Genomic DNA, 24,339 nt, shown 5'->3' on the forward strand with positions numbered 1-24,339 from the left:
AGCATCAGTAAACGTTTTGAGTATTCAACTGTTGATGGCAACCATTTCAGAGCAAATCAACCAACAAATAAAGATAAAAACAAAAGATAGAAATCGTTAACACTTGATGTCCATCTGTGACATGTTGAACGGACCTGATAAGAGTCCTGTAAAAGTCCCGTAAACTGCAGTGAACCAGACAGGTTTCATCAGAGCTGATAGATACTGACAGGGTTACAATAAGAAGATATATGACACTGTTATCTGTACTCTGATACCTTTGGAGACCAACTCCTTAATCACTTGCAGCCGCGGGCACTTCATATCAACCTACTAGCCTAAAAGTAGCTGCAATAAACCCAATAATCACTGGACAAAAGCATTTTTGTTATTTGGAAATATAACAATGCAGGCACAACAAATGTAAACAAATATTGAAATATTCCCTTCATCCATCCAATTTTTCTTTCCCATAAATGAGACATGAAAAATAGAAAATGTAAACATTCATTTGGACCGCTGACATAATTCTTTTGCTTGCTATAATTACAGCTGAGACAAAAACACAACAAGCATACAGACATTAGGAGGAGCTTGAAATCAACAAGAAACGGTTCTTCAGTGCTTCAAGGACAGACTCTTATTTGCTGTTGAAACTGTGTGCAACAAGAGCGCCTGATTAAATATGGAAATATGGAGTTGTGTGGCTACAGCAAGTTTATGTAACCATTTAATTTTCATTTCAAACCATTCCAAGACATCTTAGTGTTCTCTTGAACAATTTTCAGTGTCGAAGGGCTTTCACAAGACTGAAAAGCTGCATTATGAAATTTACCATTTTTATCAGGATGTTGGAAACAGTGACAATACAACAACAACAGTACATACCAAACAGGAAAAAATGCATGAAGAGCTATTTTTGATGCAGACCTTCACACCGGTCAGAATACAGAGATTTATCAGTCAAGTTGCTATCAGAGTGATTAGGTAAACACCCATCACATGCAAGACTGTACTGAATGTACACCAGTTATACACATCATTGTTTCTAAGAATAATTTACACCTGAAGTCTGTGATGCGTGAGCAGCAGATGTGATGGTCCCCATAAGGCATGGTTTGACTGACACCAGTACACAAATACACAACCACCTTCAACACATCCAGACTTTTTATTTTTTAAAGACCCTTTTTGTTTTTTATTATTTAAAAAAAATGAACCCCAACCTTTCTCTAACACCCATCCAATCCAGTGCTACAACCTTCCCAGACCACTGGAACCCACCCGACCCGAAACACAGGCAACTTTAGTTTCAAGCCGTTCAAATGAAAAGGTCCACAGATGGCTGAAATCACAGGCCCAACAACGACACAAGAGTGAGTAGAACCAAGCCAGTGAGGAGGTGGAGAGGGGGAGTGGAAAGTGTGGAGGAGGCCTCGTTCTGCACCATCATACCTGTTCCTGTGTGAGAGACACCAAGTAACAAGTCAATTTAAAAAGATGTAAACTTCCTGGATTTTCCAAATATTCCCAGTCCAGAGTCTGCATCTCATACTGTAAATCACTTACAGGTTTCTACTGTCCCAGTTTGTATGTAACTCCAGTACTGTAGGGCTTAGAACATGTTGGTACCTACCGAGCACCAAAGTATCAAAAACTTCGGCATCAAATGGCTGGTTAGGTAGTTCCACACTATGACTGTCAGATTTAGGTTAAAGTTGCTTGTGTTTGAACAACATTTGAAAATGTAAATAACAAAGTGTTTTCTTGGACTCTGTCTCAAAAAGGAGATAAAAATGCACCATTTGGTCCGTTCGACCATTCCTTTATAACCAAAGGACCTCATACTTCTAACCATATAACCCCGGCCCATATTTACTGGCCCATATTTGATTTAGATACCGCTGACATGCTCATGGTCAACATAATAGATATTCCAGTGTTCCTATCTCTACGATAACACTGACTGATAAATAATCAGTCTTTGAAGAAAGGCTCTTACAGCGCCGCCTATAACCATGAAACTAAAAGTCTTATTAGATGTGATTGCATCATAGAGTCATTACTATACTCATAGATATTTTAACTTTAATCTTAGCAAATGCTACATAATTATGTCAGACTTTTACATTCCAATGTGCAGATTAAATAGAGTCCGTAAGAAATGCAGGTCTTGTTCTTTTGTTCACCGATAGAGGATTTTATCTACTGCCCAATCCTAATAATATATGATAATATAATACATCCATGGGTGATATCACTGAATGTCTTCATAGGGCCAAGAATACATAACACCTTTTGGAGCTTCAAAGCTGAGTCATTCCTGTATTTGTACGGTATGTATTTGTCTAACACCTATTTGGTGATTTTAACCCTTGTGTTGTCTTCCATCATGATCATCTTCGATCATGCACGCTGTAAAGCTTCTAACATAAATTATCACCGATTTCTGTGTCACACCTTTAAGTCAACTTCATTCCAACTTAGGTTTACACTTATGTTTGGAATGCCTGGTCAATGAACCTCATTTATGCGAACTTGTACCTAATTTTTGAGTTAAAAAAGAACTAAGTTATACATTATTTTCACTAATTAAAATCAAAGAAACGTTCGTTGATGGATTATCGCATGCTTCAAAAGATTTAGTCACTGAGACTTAGGGTTTAATTTTTCTCACCTGAGTCCCGGGACACAATGATCTCGTGTGCTGGCCCGTCCCCGCCCTCTCCCCACGACCGGATCTCCAACACAACGTAACCATTGTCTTTTGGCAGCGGCAGGCTCACGGACGTCTTGGTGTGGTCCAGAACCTTCAGTGCTGCCTGGCCCTCGTGTTTGTACAGAACCTGCCACACAGGACACAGCAGGTCTTCAGAGCTCAACATTACAACAGAAAAGGAATTTTTACAGTTAGCATCAGCTCAAAAAACACCCAAATACATTGCATGTGGTGTTTAGGGATTTCTATACTGCAATGTCATTGTTTGTGTTAAAATCAAAGGACCATTGTTCCACTGGTTATCTTTGATGGTCATGTTTCTCATGCATACGCTGGAAAAAGGCTGATAAACTCTTTCATTTTGTTATACAGCCATCTTATTGCTTCTCATATCTCACATGTAGAGTAGATTACACATATCATGATCTGACATATCAAAAGCAAATCATCAGCAAGCAAATACATGTACTCCTGTCAAACTGCAGGATGATTCTTATTCTTGACATGATCATCACGTAATCTTGACAGCTACATTTGTGTGTATCAGGGTTTAATTCCGTTTTCCCCGGAAAACACATCCAAACTATTCACACACCAGCAGCCTCTGAACGCTAACAGAATATGGAATCTGTGTCGGCCTAATAGAATGACTTCGGCCACACATTTTGTCTGTTTATGAAATTGTAAAAATGGGGCTCTTCTCAGCAGATAGATCACTGGTGATGAACTCGCAAGTTTAGTTTAGAGCAGAGATCTTCAACAAGGGGTCCGGGATCACTAGGGGGTCCACAAAGTCACTGCAAGGGGGCCACCAAATTATTGTCAATTTTTTTGTTTTTAAGATATTTTTTTGTGTGGCATTTTTGGCCTTTATTTTGAAAAGACAGCTGAAGACATAAAAGAGAAGAGAGAGGGAATGACATGCAGCAAAGGGACGTAGAACCCTACCTGAGAAGCTATCCAGATAACCATTACTCTCAATTTTTGAAAGTTTAAAAAAAAATTAAAATGTCTATTATTAACTTATTTCCAATATATTATTGGCAAATATAAATCCCCAATGATAATAGGCTTAATGGCCTATATTGTAGGTAGGGTAGTCACTAAGGTAGCCATCCACATATACAGTAAATTGTAAAGAATCCCTCTGCCACTTTAACATTAAAAGATGATTTATAAAATCCAGCCAATTATTATTATTTTCATAGCTCAGTACTCTTAGCAAAAAGGTATAAAGGCTTTAGGGCAAACTTCACATTATTGTAGTTCCAGTTTAATATGCAACTTCATTTCACGGGCGACTGCGGCTAAGTGGTAAAGCGGCCAATCGAAAGGTTGGTGGTCGATCCCTGGCCCTGAGCCATCGGGGTGTAAATGTGTGTGAATGTCTATCGAATAAATAAACAACGCTATATAAGAACAGTCCATTTACATTTCATACAATACATGTATTAGGGGTCCCTGCTCCGTCCCTCTTTCAGTTAAGGGGCTTAAAAAAATTGAAGATTGAGGTTTAGAGTTTAGAGAAGAGGACTCACTCTAAATATAAAATGATTGGTCACATTTCTAAATAGAGCCTAGGCTACGAACCTAAGAAGCCTTTATTCATAATTAGCCAATGTATAAATAAATCCAAGTTGACCAATACAAAGATGTTACAATGATGCATTGCGAATGTTGTCAACTTTTATGCCGGTGCACTGCAAAAAAACACACACACACACACACACACACACACACATACACACACTTCTTTACAACACTCACTTTGTACCCCAATACAGCGGACTCATTGTGCATGGCCTTCACAGGATCCCACCTCACTGTTACCCATGAGGCATCAGTTCTCCATGACACGTTGCCTGGACGACGATTAGGAGCTGTAATGGAAACACAAAATATAAGCATCTATTCATCTTGTATGGTTTTTTACGTATGTGTGTGTGTGCACATTTATTGATTTATGGGCACTGTATACTGCTTGAGCATGCCATTATAAATGGCCGACAGTGGTCGAGATAGGTAGCTTTTATATTTTTGTTGAACTGTCTCTGCCACTGCTATAAATTACCTTTATGGGCACTATAACACTACTTTTTTTCGATTGCTAAACAACAGTCGCAAAACTCTGACTCCAGTCTGCACAGCATTGCTTGAATGCAGTTTTCAAAACTCTACAAACTTATCCCAAGGCTTTAACAACAACGTGCACAACTGTGTGGATCTACAGCACTTTGTTCAAATGCTAACACACTGCTGTTACAACTGTTAACCACACATTCACAACACAATAGGTTTTGGTCTGGTGTCTATCAAACACTGCTGGTTGCAATTTTCACTAAAAGCCTAAGCAGGTGTCATGTTTTAGACTAGTCAGTGAACATATACAGTATTTATGTAGAAAATGCTCAGAAAGCCTTTTTTGGTATACAAACAGCAATAAAGAATTACAAACCATTATACACTGTAGCTTTTAAGAAAAAGCAGGTAAAAGAGCAAAGATATCAACATGTCCAGGTGAGATGTCTGAGGTTACATCAACAGCTATAAAAAAGTGAAAAACACTGTATCTTTATAGTAAAATAGCTGTAGTAAAACTGCTTTCTTACTGTTATTCAGAAAGTTATGGAGGGGAAAGCATTGAAATCACCACATTCCTTATTATTTAGAGATGATGCAGACATCTAATGTGATGAAGAAAACTGGCTGCATTCCATAAATTACTAGAGAGAAAAGACTATATTGAAGCAAACTGCTAATTTTCATTCCTTCTTCTTTACCTAATGTGAAAATTGTTATAGTATGAAATTTATATATTTTCTTTAAAGAAACTACTGAGTAGTGTGAAGTCACTCAAAGTGTTCAAACAGTAAAAATGGGAAAGTTAGTATTTTCTGTATTGGTGTTTGATGCTAGTGTTTTTACTCTTATTGTGTTCTGAGTGACAGTGAACTATCTCAGTGAAGGCTGTTCAAAGTGTTTGGCTGCACTGAGTCTGCTTTGAGACGTGTGTGAAGAGTTGTGTTGCTGTGAATAAGTTTAGCAGCTGATGTGAACTGTGTAGCTCAGGTTGGTAGTGTAGACAATAGTCAGAGTTCTGCACATGTAGCCCCAGTTGTGCCCACTGTTGTTTAGCAATTGAAAAAACTTCAACTTCAACTTTTTTAACATAATTACAGCACTTTAACACACTGTCACATCCACTTATTTAATTTTTTTAAAATGTGTTTTTTTTAATCTGGTTTTATAAAGTATTTTAGTCTCCGTTTTATTACATACGTCTGCATTGTTGTCTTTTCCTGTTGCACTGCAAATGGCTGGTGGATGACAGTTTTTCCATTTTCTTTATGTATGTAATTACATAAGGCATAACTATGACAAATACATAGGAAGAATAATACATAAAAGAACATATATTAGAATAATGTAGTATAGAGATAAGTGGGGTATGTTTTGCCAGGTATATGTGTACATGCTGACATGGCTCCAGCCAGAGGAGTGACTGCTGCTCTGAAACAGAGATCATGTCTAATGTTCTAGCTGAGGCCCTCAACTAGAACCCTCAAAGCGTGAGACAGAAAACACAATACTTATCACCGTTGTCAAACTATTAACATCTAATCTAATCAAATACACCTGCCTAATGTTCAAGATCCTGAACGGCAAAACTCCCCCACACGCAATGCTTTGATTAAGCAAAAACAATTCTAACAGTAGATCCACAAGGTCTGCTCTGAGAGGGGACTGTGTAACCCCTTACAGGTCGAGCACCTTAAGTCAATCATGCCTTTCTGTTCTCAAATAGTTAGCCTCAAATAGGTGGACCCCACTACCATAACTTCACTCAAAGTCTAAAGGCCTGGCTGTTGAAAAGACAGACCATTTTAAATCTCCTGGTAATTCTTTTACATTATTGTTAACACTGCTGACCTGCTGCTAACATGTTTGATGTCTTGCCTGGTGTCAAATACAGCCCGCTCTGCATTCCTTGGGTTTATGAAAGATAAACTTGTATTTTCCATTTTATTAACCTTTACTGCAACCTTTAGAACTGTATTAACACTTCTCTCATGAGTGATGTAGCCTGTTTCATCCTTTTATAACTGCTTGTTACTGCTTTGCATGGTTGAATTGTGCAAGAAGATGGGACTGTGTTGCTTGGCTGTGTTTTGATGCTTGCGTGGCTTCCTATATTGAATGTGGATACTGTGGATGTGTAACTGCTGAATTGGACTGAATTAACTGTGCTTATGTCTTGCTGCTTCCTGTAGCTCTGCATGGCTTATTGAGAAAGCTTATTTGTTGCTCTAGCTGTCTTTATGGTCCCTTGTTGACTTCTGTCTGTATATTTTAACCTGTAAGTGTGCCTACTCTCAAACCGCTAGAGCAGAGAGGGATAATGCCTTTCTCCCAGGAAGAGAGGTGGAGACTACACGGATCATTTAGCAGAGATGTATTAGTCATCCTATACACAGGACATGGCTGAGGAAAGACTCCTGTCTGGGTTTGTAGAACTATCTGTGAATATGCAAGACAGATAATGAAAGTGTATAACAGAATAGTAAATGTGATCTTTTGGGAAAAGAATCATGAGTGTAGATAGTGTTTTAGGGCTCCAAGAAGAATGATGTACTAGGATGTAAATGCTTCAAATCTACTTGCTCCTTACTTCCCAGTGCCCAAGGACCTTTTCTTTAGAGCACATTCACACCTGTGGTTTAGTTCATTTGGTCTCAACCAAGGGAAAAAATGTACATCGCGTTCCTAATTTATGACAATTGGCACGCAGTGGTTAAGCTTTAGAGTTTGAGCTCCAAACATATCTACAGTCATAAAATCGAGTTGGAAGCACACCTGGATTTTCAAGCAATCTCAGTACAGTTGTTTGTGATTGAAAGCCCCTAATTAAACTTCACATTGGCTTAGTGCCCCCATTAAGTTCTGAAATGTTCACACTGTTGCTATCATTGTTGCTGAAGGCTGAACTAAAAGCAATCCAAAATATCTGAGAATCTGTCTCTCCTTGTGACCACAGAGCTTCACCTGCAGATGCATTTAGCATACTGAGTAGTTTCCACATATTCAATTCAATTTTATTTATAGTGTCATATTATAACAGAAGTTATTTTCAGGACACTTTACAGATAGAGTAGGTCGAAACCACACTGTATAATTTAATTTATAAGAGACCCAACAATTCCCCCTTAGAAAAAGCATTTGGTGCGACAGCGATAAAGAAAAATGTTCTGTATATACCATCTGTGACAGTGTATGCATGTGTAAGTTGTGGAGCCCTACGTGGTTTCCTGGTGGTGACGGTAGTGCGTGGCGAGGGCGGCCCCGTGCCGGCGCTGTTGTACGCCAGAACGGCGACGTGATATCGAGTGCTGGGTCTGAGTCCAGACACTCTAGCTGTGGTTTCCAGTCCTGCTGTTCGCACTCGGTCTGCTGCTGCTTCCCGTTCATGCTGCCGCCAGTACCGGATCTGAAGATACACCAAAAACACAATCACAAACCCAACCTGAAACACTGCATATGAACCATGTAGTGCCAGTTTATTAAGTACGGTTTTAAAGTTAAGTCTCACATTCACAGCAGCAGAAGCATGAATAATTCAACATTTTTAAATTTGCATTCTGTGTGTCCAGAGCACCTATCTTCATCAATAATGGAAAATGAAATTAATTATCTCAACTTTACCAACAAGGACTGTGTTGAGCATGCTGATATCAGCCATCTCGGCACTAATAAAGTGATTCATTTGCTATGATCTTGGCCATTAAAACAATCAAAGCTGATAAATTGAGTTTGAACTTTGGCTGCTTGTGGAAGAGCTAATAAAATGATTAGAAGTTTAATGGCAGGGCAGAGGACTGAACCTGTATTACAGGACAACCTTGCCCAAGAGACCAAAGTATGAGATTGTTTGTTCCTTTGCCATCTCAGTGAAACATGGTAGCTGTAGATTTAGTGATTAACTCTGATACAGGTTCAGCTGAAGTACACAATACATTAGCTTTTACAATAACATAACATGATAACATAATATGTGTAACAATTTACCCACTTAAATGTCAAATACTCATATAACAAGGAAAGCACATTTTTGGTTATTATTAGTGGTTCAAAAAGATGCATTAAGATGCATGTCCTATAATCACTACATTTCTCTGTACATGATTTCATAAGGTAATGTTTAGCCCATTTGAATTTGACCATATCACTTTTTCTATCCAAAATTTGACAGTAAGTTACAGTCTGCTGTGTTGGACAAACATCCAGATGTGCACTTATGCAGCCCATCACCTCGTATCCTCTGAGGATGCCGCTGTGCTGCTGGACTGGCTCCCATGAAACCTGGATTTCGAAGGCGCTCAGCGTCGTGGCGTTGATGGTTGAGGGCCCCACTGTCGGCTCTGTGAGGAGGCAGTGAAGGGTCACAGTATGCAACATACTTCATCATGTACATTTTATGGTGATATTTTAGGAAGAAAAGGTGCAAACTGACAGTCATGTTCCTTTTTATCAGTAATTCATAAGTGTGCTGACTGCGGTCAATCTAGGTTGTGTTTGCCCTCTAGTGGTGACAGCAAAGACTGCAGTTAGATACACAATGTCTGTTTCAAACCTTCCATTACAAATGTATTGTTGACATTACTGCTATCCTCATTCCTCTGTAGAATTGCATTGAACCAGCAAAATAGCTCTTGGAGTCTGCTCTCCAGAAACTAGGAAAACATATAAATACTATGCTGATGCTAGAAACTGGTTACAATGACAAAGCTTGGCTCCTTTCAAAATCTAAAAATAAATAAATAAAACTAGGTTTGCCCTTCTGCAGCCTTCTATTCTATATAATTAAAAAGGTGGGGTGGCAATATGTCTGTTCAAGTCCAATTTATGGACCAGGTACAGAGTGTGGATTTGTAGCTGAAGGAGTGCCAGTTCCTCTCCTGGGCACTGCTGATGTGGCATTGAGCAAGGCACCAAACCCCCAACTGCTCAGAGCGCCTAACTATGGGCAAGCCCCATCACTCCAACTGCATGTGTATGGGTCCCGTGTGTGCACACAGCAATCTGGGTACAGGGCTGCCAACTCTCACGCATTGGCCGTGAGACACACGCATTTGACTGGTTTCACACGCGCACACGCCACACCCCCGATTTCTCACGCTGAAGTGTCAACCCGGTCGGTCAAATTTCTGAAAGATGAGTTTATCTATAGATCTACCTGTTGAGCCACTTATGATCAACTAGTATGTGCTTTCAGAGATTGTGAGGGGGTTCAAGAGCGCTCCCTGTCTGTGGAAGAGCCATCCCAGGTGCATTTCCCCGGCTCCAGGTATGAGCTCTGAGTATTACAGACCCGTACGCCGCTTCCTGTCCTCTCTCTATAAAGATAGAGGTGAGCAGCGCTGCTGGTAGTGTAGCAACTTAAGTTCATTTTAGTGGACCCGCTCTGCTGGGGACAGTGACGCGTTCCATCCGTGCGTAGTCCTCCGATGAAGAGCAGCGTACAGTCATCTCTAAACTTTGTTAGAGACCAGACCCAAATGGGCCTCTGTGTCTGTGCGACGGTCTGAATTAGATCCACCATATATCAGCGAAGCAATGACATGCACAGCAAAGTTTGATACTCTCTAAATCTCGGACAACAGAGATGGGAGGAGTTATATTTTGAATGTGCACAAAGTTGTAAACATGAGCAGAAATCTGATGAAACATCTGAGCTATGGCTCAGACACCACACTATATATAGGCCTACGATACTGCAACGTTGGGCCACTATTGTGCTTCTCTAACCTCGATGCATCTCTAAATGTAACTGTAAATAATTCATTCAATGTATCATAAAATGAACAAATAGTCTTCATTTCCCATAAAAGTAAATAGAGTAAGTGGGGCACAGAGGATGAGGGCCAAACATTACTGAACATTGGCACAAAGGTTAAAGGATTAGAATTTATGTAACTCAGTGGTTCTCATTCTTTAGAATTTTAGTGGTCTTAGTTGATCCCTCAACATGAATTTAACTTTGGGTCCCTGGTCCCTACACCAGGGACCCCTGGACCTGTTCAACACAGACCCAAATCTTCTCAGCTGTTGCTGACATATGCTACTGTCTCTGTAAAGTGGCTGATTATGTTTGGCACATTGTCTGGGTCACTTCTTATATCATAAGAAGTTAATTATGTAAATAATGTAAATGCTAAATGCCCTAAAACCTGTTGATACTACAACAATGCAAATGCTCTTAACCTTACAGCTTAGCACATGTCATGTAAGACTTGATTTCTCCTTTTTTTAGGCACAAAATTCTCCAGAAATTGACATTTAATGGTTTATTTTCCATACCCCCAGACCCCCCTAGGGAGAGCCCCCATCACCCCCACACATAGCAAGTCCCAGTTTAAACCCTGAAGGATAATGATGCTGAAAGAGCCAAAGAAATTGCTTTGTACGCGGCAAAAATCGGGTTAGCCCCATCAAATCTCACTCCAAGGTTTGCTAGAGCAACGCCCAAATGGCTGCCCAAGTTGGTCCGCAGAATCAAACGAGGACCCAGTTAAAACTCCTCCAGACGCAAGAGTAAAAACTGAGTCTGGGTAACCCGCGGTAGCCTGCCAGATGCAAGGCTAACCAAGAGGGCCTCACCTCCGCACCACACAAAGCACACACGGGCTACCATCTTCAGGCAAACTGCTATGCTTCACAATTAATTAACAAAAGGTAGCCTCATCATCTTCACCATCCTCGTCTGTTCTGTCATCATCTTCTCCAGACCCTTCATCCCTCTCTTTGTGTTTGTTTTGTGTAAGTATGTTGCAGCCTACACCATCATTGCCTTTGCAGCAACAATAACTGGTAAAGGCCATACCTAAAGCTGTCCAGTTGCACTTTGCTGATGTGCAAGGTTTCAAGCCGGCTTTGCAACCACAGCTAAAAAAATCTAACAAAGCGGGAGGAGCAACTGTGCACGTCCTCCATTTAGGCGCATATTGTAAGAGGTAGTGTCTTTAGTGCTGGGGAAGTTTTTGCGCTTGCGTTACATTTCATACCAGGCTGCATCCAAGGTTACAGAGTTCCTTTGATTGTACAGAGCCAGAAAGAAAGCCCTTGTTGCTTTTTTGATCTGTAAGTCTGTGTTTCTGGCCTCTCCAATACAGTGGAAAAGCTTACCAGGTATGAGTTCCATGGCCTTGAGTGCAGACACCTTCACAACAGGATATGAGGTGGTATCACATCCCGAAAGAGCACGAATGGCCTGAGTGGACCCACAATGGTCATCTAAATTCTCTGCAGTTGCACTTATGCTGAGAACAAAGCCATTTCAGTTTTTCCAACTGTAGGTTAATTGATAGTGACACCAACATTCCAACACCAATAAACCAAAGCACAAAGAAATCTTTGTCTCCACTGAGAAGGTGAACAGTTAAAGCCCCATGTTTGACAGCATCTAACATGTTAGTAAGCCATGGATCTGCACGAGGTTTCTGCCTCTTAAAGAAAGTTTTTCCGTGCCTCTGTCGCCTAGTGCTTGCTATTGGTGGGAACTGTTGGGTTTCTGTTAATAACATCACAGAGTATGGTCTAGACCTGCTCATTCATGATAAGTGCAAAGAGATAACTGTTGTTGTGATTTAGCACTACATAAATAAAAATTGAATTGAATTGAATATAGTTAGGGAGTGAGGAGTTGCAGCGCCCGCCTAACCTGGTCCACCTGCTTCTCGTCATAGTTGTCAGATTTATCTATCATATGATCAATAATATAATAAAACTAGAGAGAGACAGGGCAGTACAGCCCGACCAGGCTCCTCTCTTTACCCTGTCTCTTAGTTACGCTGTAATAGTTTTAGACAGCTGGGGGACTTCCTTTGACACACTGAGCTCCTCTCTCCTCTGTCTTTCCATTTGTGTGCATCCATGTCCCAGAAATGCTTGTTACTAACCTAGTTCTGGGGAGTCATTCCGCGGCATCCTTATGTTCTTTTTCACCCAGCATTTTTCCTTTGATCAGGGAGGCTCCAAAATCATGGTAGCAGCTGTTGCCAAGATCCCGCTACATGTTCTCTGATGCCATGTTACATCCTGCTATGCGCTGCTGTGCCCTGCTACGTCCTGCTGTGCCTTGTAATGCCGAACAGCGCTCTGCTATGCCATGAACTGCTACAAACTACTATTTTTTGTGACTGTTATTGCCACTCTTCCTTTTAACCCCAAACGATCACCAGACACCGCCTACCAAGAGCCTGGGTCTGTCCCAGGGGTTTCTTCCTAAAATGGACATTTTCCTCGTCACTGTTGCACTGTTGCTTGCTCTGGAGGAAACTACTAGAACTGTTGGGTCCTTGTAAATTATCTAGTGTGGTCTAGACCTACTCTATCTGTAAAGTGTCTCGAGATAACTCGAGAACTTGTTTCGAATTGATTTTATAAATAAAATTTAATTGAAGTAAGTCATAAGTGATATATCCACCTCATCGTGAGTGTCAATGTTGTCAGCTTTACTGACCATCGTGATTTTACTTCGTACACTGATAGTACACAGGAGTTTGCTTAGCCTGTTTGTTTTGCTTGTTTATCAAGACTTTGTCTAGGTAGGTGTAGTCAATGAGAGCTTGTACCCTGTGGAGCTCTCTCCTGCTCATCTATGTCTCTGATGGTTTTTGGCAGACACTTGCAAATATCTGTCAAAGGTGACAAATGGTGTCGTAACAATCAAGCCAACGTCCCATGATGGCTGAAAGATCTGCCACTGTCCCAGACAATGACCAAACCACGTGATAAATGAGCTGGGATGCATCCACAATGACAACATCTGGTGGGTGGGCAGCAGCATTGCTGACTGAAATTCAGAGCTGCTGGACAAGCACTGACTTATTGACCTTTTCTAGGCATCCATTGTCATCAATGATAGAGAAGTAAATATTCTCCTAAAGCTTCATATCACAGAGGAACTGAAATGTTGTCAAAAACTATACTGCACTTGTGATATTCTATATTTTCAGTACATGTAATTATGTTTTTATTGTCTTCTGTGCTTATGTTTGCTTGGTTACTAAAAAAGTAACAAGGCAGTAATGCTAAGTATTTGGGCAGCCCACTTAGAAAGATTAACCCCTACCTGTATTTATTATGTATTTCATTCAAAAGTCAGCATTAAAGTGTACAGTGTAAAATGTAGGTTGGCTATGCTGTTGGCAAACTTACCTTCCTCTGCAGAGTAGACCACAGCGATCTGGCTGAATGGACCTTCTCCTCTGCGGTTGTAAGCCTTGATCTTCACCTCAAAGGGAGTGTACGGCGTCAAGCTGTCATTGTAGTAAACATATCGGGATGACTCCACATGAGGAATACGCACAACAGTCCAAGATGGCGTGTCTTTCTTCTTGAATGCCAGAGTGTAGCCAAAGCCGTCACCGTTCTGGTACTCTCTGGCCATAGGCTGAAAAGGATCAGCACAAAATGAAGAGGTGAACCTCTACAAAGACGAATGGGCCCAACGTTCTCACACACATCTGGCACTCGGATCTGTGTGTGTGAAACACTGAAATGGGTTTTACTTGCTGTCAACATTCCGTCTGTTCCCACTGGCTATTAATTTAACTCTTTCTAGTGTAATGCGCTTCCAAAAGGGATTGAGGTGCAAAAACCACATCCATTTGTGCAATCTGAGTTAGACTTATTCAGTGGAAATCTTCCAAAGTTACACTCTTTGTGTTAGTGTCCCTTACACCGCAACTCAACAAAAAACACGGTCTGGGGAAACGCAGTGAAGGAATTATATGTTTAAAAATTGTAACTGTAATCTGCAGAAGCCTCTTTTTATGTTCAGCTCAACTTTGAATTGCATTTTTTTGTATAGCCAGAATGAGCTCTCTCGCTTCCATTCGAAAGCATAAGGGAAAATATCAATTAAAGGCCAGTATGGACAAGAAGAATGATTAATGCAAGCCAAAATATTTAAATGTAAATTGTAGGGACATTTTTAAGAAAGACTTGGAGAAATGTGAAAAATCCTTTACATCCATAACCCTGCAGATATCCTATGACCCTATGTGCAGCATCCATTATTGGGGACTTCTAGTGGAATTATATCAAAACACAGTGTTAGACAGCAATCCTGGACACCACAAATGACGCAGTGGTAGCCTCAAGACCGGGAGGTCATTGGTTTCATCCCCAGACTCAATCAATCAATCAAAATGTATTTATATCACGCTTTACAGCAACCAGCTGGTATCGAAAGTGCTTAACATCAGAAATCAAGAGTAAAAACACATATACAATAGAATATATGAACATAGAAAACAGTTACAAAGCAACAAAAGAATGAAACTGTCACACCTCTGCTACATATTAAAAGCCAGATACGTTTTGAGTTTGGACCTAAAAAGAGTTGCATCTGTATTAGTGTGAATATAAGGAAGTAACTTGTTCCAGAGTCTCTTTTATTATGCTGCAGCACTGTATGCTATAGATGTGAACATACATTATACTATGAACACAGACAAACGCATGGGCGAACGGACGCACACACACACACCGAGTTGTCTACTCACCGTCCACGTAACAATGAGTTCATTGCGGTCTCCTCCTCCACCTCCAAGACCGCTAGGGGCCACTGTGGGAGCTGAGCGCCAAATAATACAAACACAGTGGATCAGGGGAAAGTAGCATAGGTCAAGACATAGATATTATGCTTTCAATTCCTTCACCAGCAGATGTATTTGTTTTACTATATGTTTTGTTTATTCCATGTTAATGGTAAATACGTTTGTTTTTGTCTTTATGTATGCACCTTTCACCCAGGAAAATTCCACATATGTGTACTCATTGTGGCAATAAAAAATTTTCTGATTCTGATTTTTATTCTGAGATGCATTACCCGCTGCTGGCAGTTCCCCATAAGTTGTCAACGGAGCCCTGAGGAGTTTATAGCTGCCACCCGGCACATCTCCAGCAGCTCTGCCAGATTCCGTAGCACCGAAAGCCACATTTTATATTTTCATTTGTATTTATGATTTAGCAGTTTTCATGATGGTGATGTATTAAATCCTACTCTGATGCTGAGCTGATTGGGCATTTTCTATACAGTACGTTCCTGTTTCCAGACTGTAATGTAAGAATTATTGTAAGTGTAAGTATTAATGTCATACATCTCGTTACAGACATGGGGTTATTTAATTCAATTTAATTTAATTCAATTCAAACTGAATTGAATGGAATAACCCCATGACTGTAATGAGATGAATGACAGTAATGGTAGTGGGAAGTTCAGGGCAAACTTTGCCTTTGGTTTTCTGGATGCAACCTGTGGCCCCTCACCTGCTTGCTGTGTGCGGACGGTGTGTGAGGGCAGGCTGGCCTCGCCGCTGCCCAGGATGTTGCTGGCGATGACCTGGAATTCATAATCCATCCAGGGCATCAGTCCCATCACACGAGCCGACTCTGCATTCCCCTCAATGTTCACTGGCTCTGGTGTTCAGAGGGCAGATGTGTTTATTCACATGGAAAGATATGTGAAGCATCAATATGCAATATACATTTATTCCCTAATGACAAAATGTCCATAATGCATTTTTCTAAGTACATATTTGCCAAAAAGCATTTTGGCACACTGGGAAAAGTGCCCGGTATGCCAGATGGCCAGTCCTCCCTTACACACACCCACCCACACACAACCACAAACAACCCTACACACACACGCACACACACACACACACACACACACACACAGGGTACACACCTGTCCTCATCTTCTTCCACCCCCGTGAGAGCGAGGACCGGCCCATGATGACATATTTGCCAATGGGACTGTGGTTATCGTAGCCACGACTCCACCTGAGCTCCACCGACGACTCAGCCACGTTCTTCACCAGTAGTCCTCCAGGAGGTCCTGGGGGGCCTGGAAACAGCACAGAAATGTTAGCGTTTGACTGAGTAAATGAAGGAGTTTGATCAGCACTGAATGATTCAGATGTCCACATTTCTGCAGCAAGCCCTACCAATTCAAAGACACACAGGTCTTTCTGTCATCTGTCCTAATACCTCAAACTAAGCAGGAAGTTCTGCAAGTCTCTTAGGTAGCACCTGTAGTTATTACTGTGCAGAATGACCAACATCAAATGTACCTATCAATATACTCTATATGTATATGACAACAAATAACAAGGAAACGGGACTCAATGTGTATTCACACTGACTTATGTTTCTCCTTGTATTTTGCAAAACTGTATCTCTGAATTGGATTTCTTTGTCTTTAAGGCTATTACTTCTCGTGTTTTGGCAATAGTAAATGCAGTAATCTTGAGAAAATGACATAAGAAGACAGCGGTGAGGCACCTTACCTCGAACCACTAGTTTGGCTGAAGCCGAAGCGCTGTCCACCACAGTCTGAGCTGTGCACGTGTACATCCCTGCTTGACTCAGCTGAGCATTCACAATCAGCAGATCACCAATGTTTTCCTTCTGAAAGGGCACAGACAGAGCAAGACAGAGAACCGAGCACATAAGTTCAACGCTGTTTCAGTCAGGATTCTAACAGACACAAAAACATTACAGTGAACTTCCTGAGCTGAAGATTCCAGGAGCTTATTTTCAGCGAGACCCACAGTGTCTTATCACATCAACACTCATTTAACCTTTAGACATAAAGGAAAGGGGACATGAAATAGATAATTAATCCCATTTAGGAGAGTATTTCTTCCAGGCCCTGTGCTCAGGTACCATGAAATGTTCAATTTACTGTCCTGAAATGAACTAATTATAGTTGGGAAATATCGTGCACATGGTGGCGTGGTCAACCAAGTCGAACTGAAAATGCTTGGAAGCCCGTTTATTGGCATCCTTTCCATCCAACCCAGATTATGCTCTGCAATGCCACGCAACACCCTGTAATGCCCTGCAGTGCACAGCTATGACATGAACTACTACGAATACCATTTGTAGAGACTGTTCCATTATCTTTATGGCCACTTTTCATTACACCCCCAACCGGCACCGCCAGACACCGCCTACCAAGAGCCTGGGTCTGTCCCAGGTTTCTCCCTTAAAGGGAGTTTTTTCCTTGTCACTGTCGCAGTAATTGCTTGCTAGATATAGCATACTATCTAGCTAGCTTACTGAAAGTGTTGAGTCTTTGTAAGTTATAGAGTGTGGTCTGGACCTACACTATCTGTAAAGTGTCTCAAGATTACTTTTGTTATGATTTGATACAATTTTATTTTATTTTAATGATAGTTCTCATGTTACTCTCGTTATATCCTTTTTTATTAGACACCCATGTATGAAACTGCAAACAACATTATTTACTTATTAATCAAAAGTGCCAGAATGCTGTTCTGGATGGTGCCTGAATGGTACTTTAAAGCCTGACCGTCCTGCAGCCACAAAACACTCACTATAGCGCACCAAATGTGGAAAAGAGCCCAAACAAATTGACTACTTCCTCCGTATGAAAGACCACAGACACTGTTGGGAAGTCAGAAAGCACTGAGAGATGGTCTAACACATTGTTCATTATGGTCGTTGAATGGTATTTGTTGAAAATAAGAAAAATGTGATGCTGATGGGCCGTCACAAGCTGTGCTCAAGGGAGGCACAAAAATAGCCTATTGAAAAATCATCCTCATCATGCTGTTGTATTTCAGTATGAAAATATTAGGCACTTTTAAGGCACAAAATAGGCAGAACAATAATTGATTGCTCAAGAAAGTAACAATGGTGCCCTCCCAAAACACACACATTAAGCTTCCCAAGCTCCCTTTGGGTGCCCTTCTCTATCTCAGTGGTCTCGTCGGTTGGATTGCGCCTGGTCTGACAAAGTTTGACAATAGGCTAGGCTAAGGCTGAATCTCATTTCTCTGTCTAAGTAAACATTTTGGGAAATGACAGCAGGAGTCAAGAGCAGAGAAAAGAAAAGAAAGAAGAAGAAACTGCAAGATGATGCTCTGCATCACTTGCAGGTAAATCCTAGTTTAAATGGGAAATGTGCAGCTAATGTAAGGGTTAGCCTCCATACACCTCAAACTAGCTGACGGAATGCTAATGATGATAGCAAACTCAAATATATTATAACTTAGGTGCAAGCTAAATTGAGATTTTACTAATTCTACGCATTTTACAAGTAACTGATGCCAGCTCATGTTATTTTACTGTAGATATTAAGCAGTAGTTTATGGTTTATTTTGACCTGACGCTGGTTAATACATTCTCAGTAACAGTTAGTGCACAAGGTAAGCTAACAATTCATCTTGCTTCAGACCATGTAGCGTGCGATTAATAGTCTTTAGTCAAGCCGACAGTTTAAGGCTGCCGACCCGGTAAGAAGGACAAACACAGTTACTTTTGAACATTATCAAAGACTTGGATATCAACATGTTGACTTACGTAGAGACACCCCATGAATTGGTTACCATATCATTTTTTTATATTAATATATTAATTTTCATGTGCTATTTTGCAACAGATACTCGTTGGTGTTTTCTGTTCTTCCAGAACGTATGGGGGAATGTGCAGAGGTGGATTTAGACACTCAAAAATTGACAATATGAAGGGACTCTGAACAAGGACGGTGTGGAAATGTTCAGATAACATCAACACTACACTGAAACTCATGTAAACAGTTAAGTCGGAATTTCATCTTTTTCGGAATTAGGGCAAAAACCAGAATGTTATGTGCATGCTTCGTAATCAGTGATGTCCCCTCTTCCCCTACACTGCCTCACAAAATCACCCACACAGTACTTGAACAAAAGCACTGCAATGTGCAAACCTCCATGCGGCAGAATTGTTCTTCAGGGCTTCCAGTCTTACACACAAAATATCCCTCCCACCCTCTCTCCACCTTGCCTGGCAGGACTCACCCCTTCCACCCGATGGTACGGCCCGGCCGAGGTCTCCAGGTCCAGCAGGACCCCGTTGAGGGCCCAGGTGAAGGTGAGGTCCATGGTGGGGTCGTGGGAGGCGTGACACTGCAGTGTCACATTTTCCCCCTGGTTGATGTCAGCATTGGAAGGAGCCAGCGTGATCTTGGTGGCATCTGCATAATTTAGGCAGAAAATTAAAACTAATTCAGAGGAAAACTAGTGGCAGTGGTGTGAACGTTTGTGGCTCTATGAAAACCACGTTTGAATATACAAGAAGAAATCCTCTAAAATGAAGAGAAAGATGATGGTCCTGATGGGAGACTGTAACATGATAAGGCCAGTTTTCACATCCCATCTATAGCTTTCACACAGCTGATATTTGGGCATGTCTAAGCAGGTAAGGCACAGTTGGTTCACTGACATGGTTTCACCTGCTATTGCCTGCAATGAAAAATGTCAAATGTCTGTTGAGAAAAAGGTCCATTACAAAGAATATCCCAACTGGGGATATGCTCAGGTGCAAGATAGCAATGCTTTTCAAGTTAAATAGGCCTGTGGTATGTGGGGAGAGTCCAGATTATGTGAAAGTGGCATAGTTATTCTTATTGGTCTATCTGCGGATTAGAAGTGTGTATACTAAGTATTAGAAAGATCAATTAATTATAATGTTTAATACCTTCTTCCTCTTTAACAATCATGAAAAGGCCTGCTAAGAGACAAAATCTAAACAGCACATAAACTGCGTGTGCTGTCATTGGTCCCATATAGCCTTTGAGATGTAAGAAAGAGTTAAAAACGTTCCATAACACATCAAATCAACCGTCATATTTATTAAGGATACATTTGTTTTGTTTTTAAAACACCACACTATGTACTGAGCAGGACCATTTACAACAAAAAACTTTGTCAGTGCTCTTTGGTGAACAAACTAGTTTTAAAACAGTTTTTTTGAAATTCCTAAAACATATCTTTGACATGTCTGTACTACAATTTTGTGCTATTTAAACTGCCATATATGCCAATACTGATGTATCTGTAATAAGATAATACACCCATACTGTACATTAGCCCAGTTGATTTATTGGTGTTAGTGTTAATTTGTGAATTTCTTTACCCAATTACTTCGGATTTCAAAAAATAATAATTTGTGTTTTAATCATTAAGACTTCAGTTTTTGGTCAAAGATACGTTTTCCACTGGAAAATTCAACTTCGCTTAAAGTTAAAAGGTAGCCTATGGGTCACAGCTGACAGTTGTTTTCAGATCACAAGGCTACTGACATTGGATGTTTTGCTTTATTTTGTGTGTGTGTGTGTGTGTGTGTGCGTGTGTGTGTGCATGTATGTGTGTACCTCTGACAGACAGGTGTCCGGTGCTATTGGCTTTGCCCAGATAGTTTTCAGCAAAGCAGGTGTATTTCCCCTCATCTGCCCTGCTGATGTTGTTGATCCATAACACGCCGTCTGGAGTTACTGTGACTCTGTGAAGACACCAGCATGTGGAGGGTAAAGAGCGCCTGCAGCTGGATGACTATGGCTCTGCTGCCAACTCAAAACATGCAGGGGGGTGGACAGAATACTGGAAACAACTCTCATGTAATGGTTACAACATAAACATTTTTTTTAATTATAATCAAAGAACACTATCCGCTTCCTGTCTCCATCCATTACAAGACAGTAGAACAGGTCACCAAATTAAAACAGCTTGGACTAACTATAATCTCAAATCTACAAATGATCTCAGCAGAGATTATCTGTTATCCAAAAACTCAGAGAACTTTCTGTTGACCCCACACCTCCTGTCCTGTTGTTACTTTAAAACATCTAAATCCAACCCATACTGCTGTACTGTTCCCCCTGTTTCTACAGCATGCTCACCATTTCAATTTCTCTTTCCTCAACAACAACATACATCACAAAGAGAGTATTTGTGTTAGTGCTACTGTATTTAAGTGTGTTGTATCATCCCGGTGTTTCTATTATTGCATCCACCACCTGTATGCCAGCTTTCACTTTTGTGGTAGCAGTGAAAATAAAGCGGTTGAATATATTCTTTGCATGCTTTAAAATGTACATCCATTTTGATTCCCCACTCTGAAAGGTTGCCCATCCACATGCTCCCAGCTGCTCTGCTTTGGCCTGCTGCTGCACAAGTCATCAGTTTATCTTGAAAATTCTGTTTTTTACAAATTAGGTCTTAGTTAATTTTTCTCTCCAAATTCGATGTTAAGAGTCTGTGGTGAGGTCACTAGTCACAAAAGAAGAAACCACGTGTGATCAGGACAAAATCTCAATTTTTCAATCAATAATAAAATAAGTCAAGTTATTACCTATTGTTGTTTAGAGCTACTGCGTCACCTTTGACCCGCAGTACTTTCTGTCTGTCTATTTTGCTGCTGTCTTGGCCAGGACTCCCTTGTAAAAGAGACTCTGAATCTCAATGGAGTTATTACTGGTAAAATAAAGTTTAATAAAAAATAAATAAAGAAAGAAACCAAAAATGTTTGTTGTCGACAGTCTGGTCTTGTCACTGCTGCACGGCAGCTACACACACAAGTGCACCAAGAGAGAACAAACCCACCATTTATGGGAAACCGTAATCAGAAACTGTTTTACATTCAATGCAACATTAATACAAGTGCAACAACGCATCAGCTGCAACATTATCCCTGCCACGGATGTCTTTTACATCAACATCAAAGGCTTGCATATGGGTTATTATGGATCCCACGCAACTCCCAGGCAAGTCCTGCCCTACAAAGCACACCGATTGGTTGGGATTAGGTATTTACCTTAAGTAGTTAAGGTTAGGATAGCCAACTTGAACAAATTGGTTTACATTAACTTGCGTAAGCATGGACGCATGGCCAATAGTAGAGATAGATGCTATTGAAGGGCGGGTCCCTCTTAGAAGTTGCATGGGTTTCATTACAGATACTGACAGCCGATGATCTCATATAAGCAGGTTTGACACCATGACAACTTGTGGAGCCATTGTGCTTCAAGCAAAACATGTGATGACGAGCATAAACCTAGCTTAGTTATGGCATGGCCATGGGTCGGAATCAAACCCTGGCCGTCAGGAGTGAACGTTGGTACGTCAGGCACACGCTCAACCAGGTGAGCTACCAGGGCGGATCCTGTTGTAGAATTGTATTAAACTTCTGATGGCAAAAACATCAACACTTGTTAACAGACATGTTGATACGTCACAGCTCATCTCTGCATGCTGTAGGCTGTTAACATACCCATCATGTTTCATAACTCTGATTGGTTGTAGGTCTATCCAATCAAGTCATTTACAGCTGTTGATATTGCTCCTCAGAAATTAATATCTCATATTCACTCTTACCTTTAAACTGTGGAAAAAGGTATTACTTACCTTCTCCAGACTGCTGTAAACAGCTCATCTGTTGCTTGGTGGACACCCACTGTTCTGCTTTAGCACTGAATGTGACTGCCCCCCAGGACAGAGAAACTAAAGAACTGTGTTGTGTTTTTGCAAACCATGGACTGACTCAGCATGTGACACACAATAAGGGACACAACAAGGGCTGCACGATTATGGCCAAAATGATAATCATGATTATTTTGATCAATATTAACATCACGATTAATTATCAAACCCTCCCGTACCAGTAATATCTAAACTTTTATCCACTAAGACCTGCAACAAATATCTTCACAGATAAAATTCAGAAAATTAGACAAACAGTAAATGCGTCCATATCAAGGACCTGTGTTGCCCCAGAGACCAAGCAAAATAAATTCCATTATGACACAATATCATATGATCAACCACAACAACTTGGAGGACATTAGGCAACAATTGAAACCCTCCTCCTGTTGCCTTGATGTTCTCCCAACTAACATTTTCAAAAAAAATTTAAGTTGTTTGGCCTTAGATCTCCTACAAATTGTAAACACACCTCTTCTAACAGGTATCTTCCCACAGGCCCTAACAACCTCAGTCATCAAGTCACTGTTAAAAACCACATAAATACGTCACTAATGAGCAATTATCTGCCAATATCAAACCTTCCAATTTTAAGTAAAATCGTTAAAAAGCGGTATTTTGTCAACTCAACCTTTTCTTGTCAGTAAACAACAGTTTTGAATGCCTTCCAGTCGGGTTTCCGACCACACCACAGCACTGAAACAACTCTTGTTAAGTCTTTAATGATGCCACTCTAACACAGATAATGACAAAACCTCAGTGTTGGTGTTGCTTGATCTTAGGGTGGCATTTGACACGGTCGACCATGAGATACTACTAGATCAATTGGAAACTGGTTTCACCATTCTGGATCAGTTCTAACTGGTTTAATCCTATCTGAAGAATAGAGACTATTTTGTGTCTATAGGCGATTGTGTACCTGAGCGCGAAAATATGATATACGGAGTTCCCTAAGGCTTGATTCTGGGACCTCTCTTGTTCATATACATGCTTCCGCTGGCTCAGATCATGGAAAACACTTAAAATCACTTAATAAATCACCATAGCTATGCGGATGACAAACAACTATATATTTCTTTAACGCCAGGAGACTATAGATAATTACAAAAACTGACAAATATCATTGAAAAAATCAACAACTGGATGTGCCAAAATAAAAAAGAAAGAAAAAACTGAGGTAGAGCAAAAATGTTTATACTGAAGTGCTGTATGTTATTTATGGTATTAAATTAGTATTCATTAAAATCTATATTATTTTAATCCGTATTTTGCTATTTGCTTTTCAATGTTTGATGTTTTATGTAAAGCACT

The 24,339-nt window shown here is 40.5% G+C and overlaps 1 protein-coding gene across 1 annotated transcript in view; it reads right to left on the reverse strand.

Moving 5' to 3' along the window:
• Window positions 1–1,170: 1,170 nt before the first annotated feature.
• The window catches only part of cntn2 (contactin 2), a 67,775-nt gene continuing 44,606 nt past the window's right edge, over window positions 1,171–24,339 (reverse strand). Inside the window, exons 12-23 of the mRNA XM_034868250.1 lie at window positions 20,925–21,052; window positions 19,570–19,745; window positions 17,053–17,173; window positions 16,452–16,610; window positions 16,031–16,180; window positions 15,265–15,335; window positions 13,913–14,147; window positions 9,005–9,114; window positions 7,997–8,183; window positions 4,466–4,578; window positions 2,657–2,825; window positions 1,171–1,440 (exon numbers count right to left, since the gene is read on the reverse strand). Coding sequence (XP_034724141.1) covers window positions 1,331–1,440; window positions 2,657–2,825; window positions 4,466–4,578; window positions 7,997–8,183; window positions 9,005–9,114; window positions 13,913–14,147; window positions 15,265–15,335; window positions 16,031–16,180; window positions 16,452–16,610; window positions 17,053–17,173; window positions 19,570–19,745; window positions 20,925–21,052 — 1,729 coding nt within the window. The 3' untranslated portion in view covers window positions 1,171–1,330. The remainder of the gene's footprint in view (window positions 1,441–2,656; window positions 2,826–4,465; window positions 4,579–7,996; window positions 8,184–9,004; window positions 9,115–13,912; window positions 14,148–15,264; window positions 15,336–16,030; window positions 16,181–16,451; window positions 16,611–17,052; window positions 17,174–19,569; window positions 19,746–20,924; window positions 21,053–24,339) is intronic.

This window comes from Etheostoma cragini, chromosome 4 (assembly GCF_013103735.1).
Source record: "Etheostoma cragini isolate CJK2018 chromosome 4, CSU_Ecrag_1.0, whole genome shotgun sequence".
Classification (NCBI taxonomy): Eukaryota; Metazoa; Chordata; class Actinopteri; order Perciformes; family Percidae; genus Etheostoma; species Etheostoma cragini.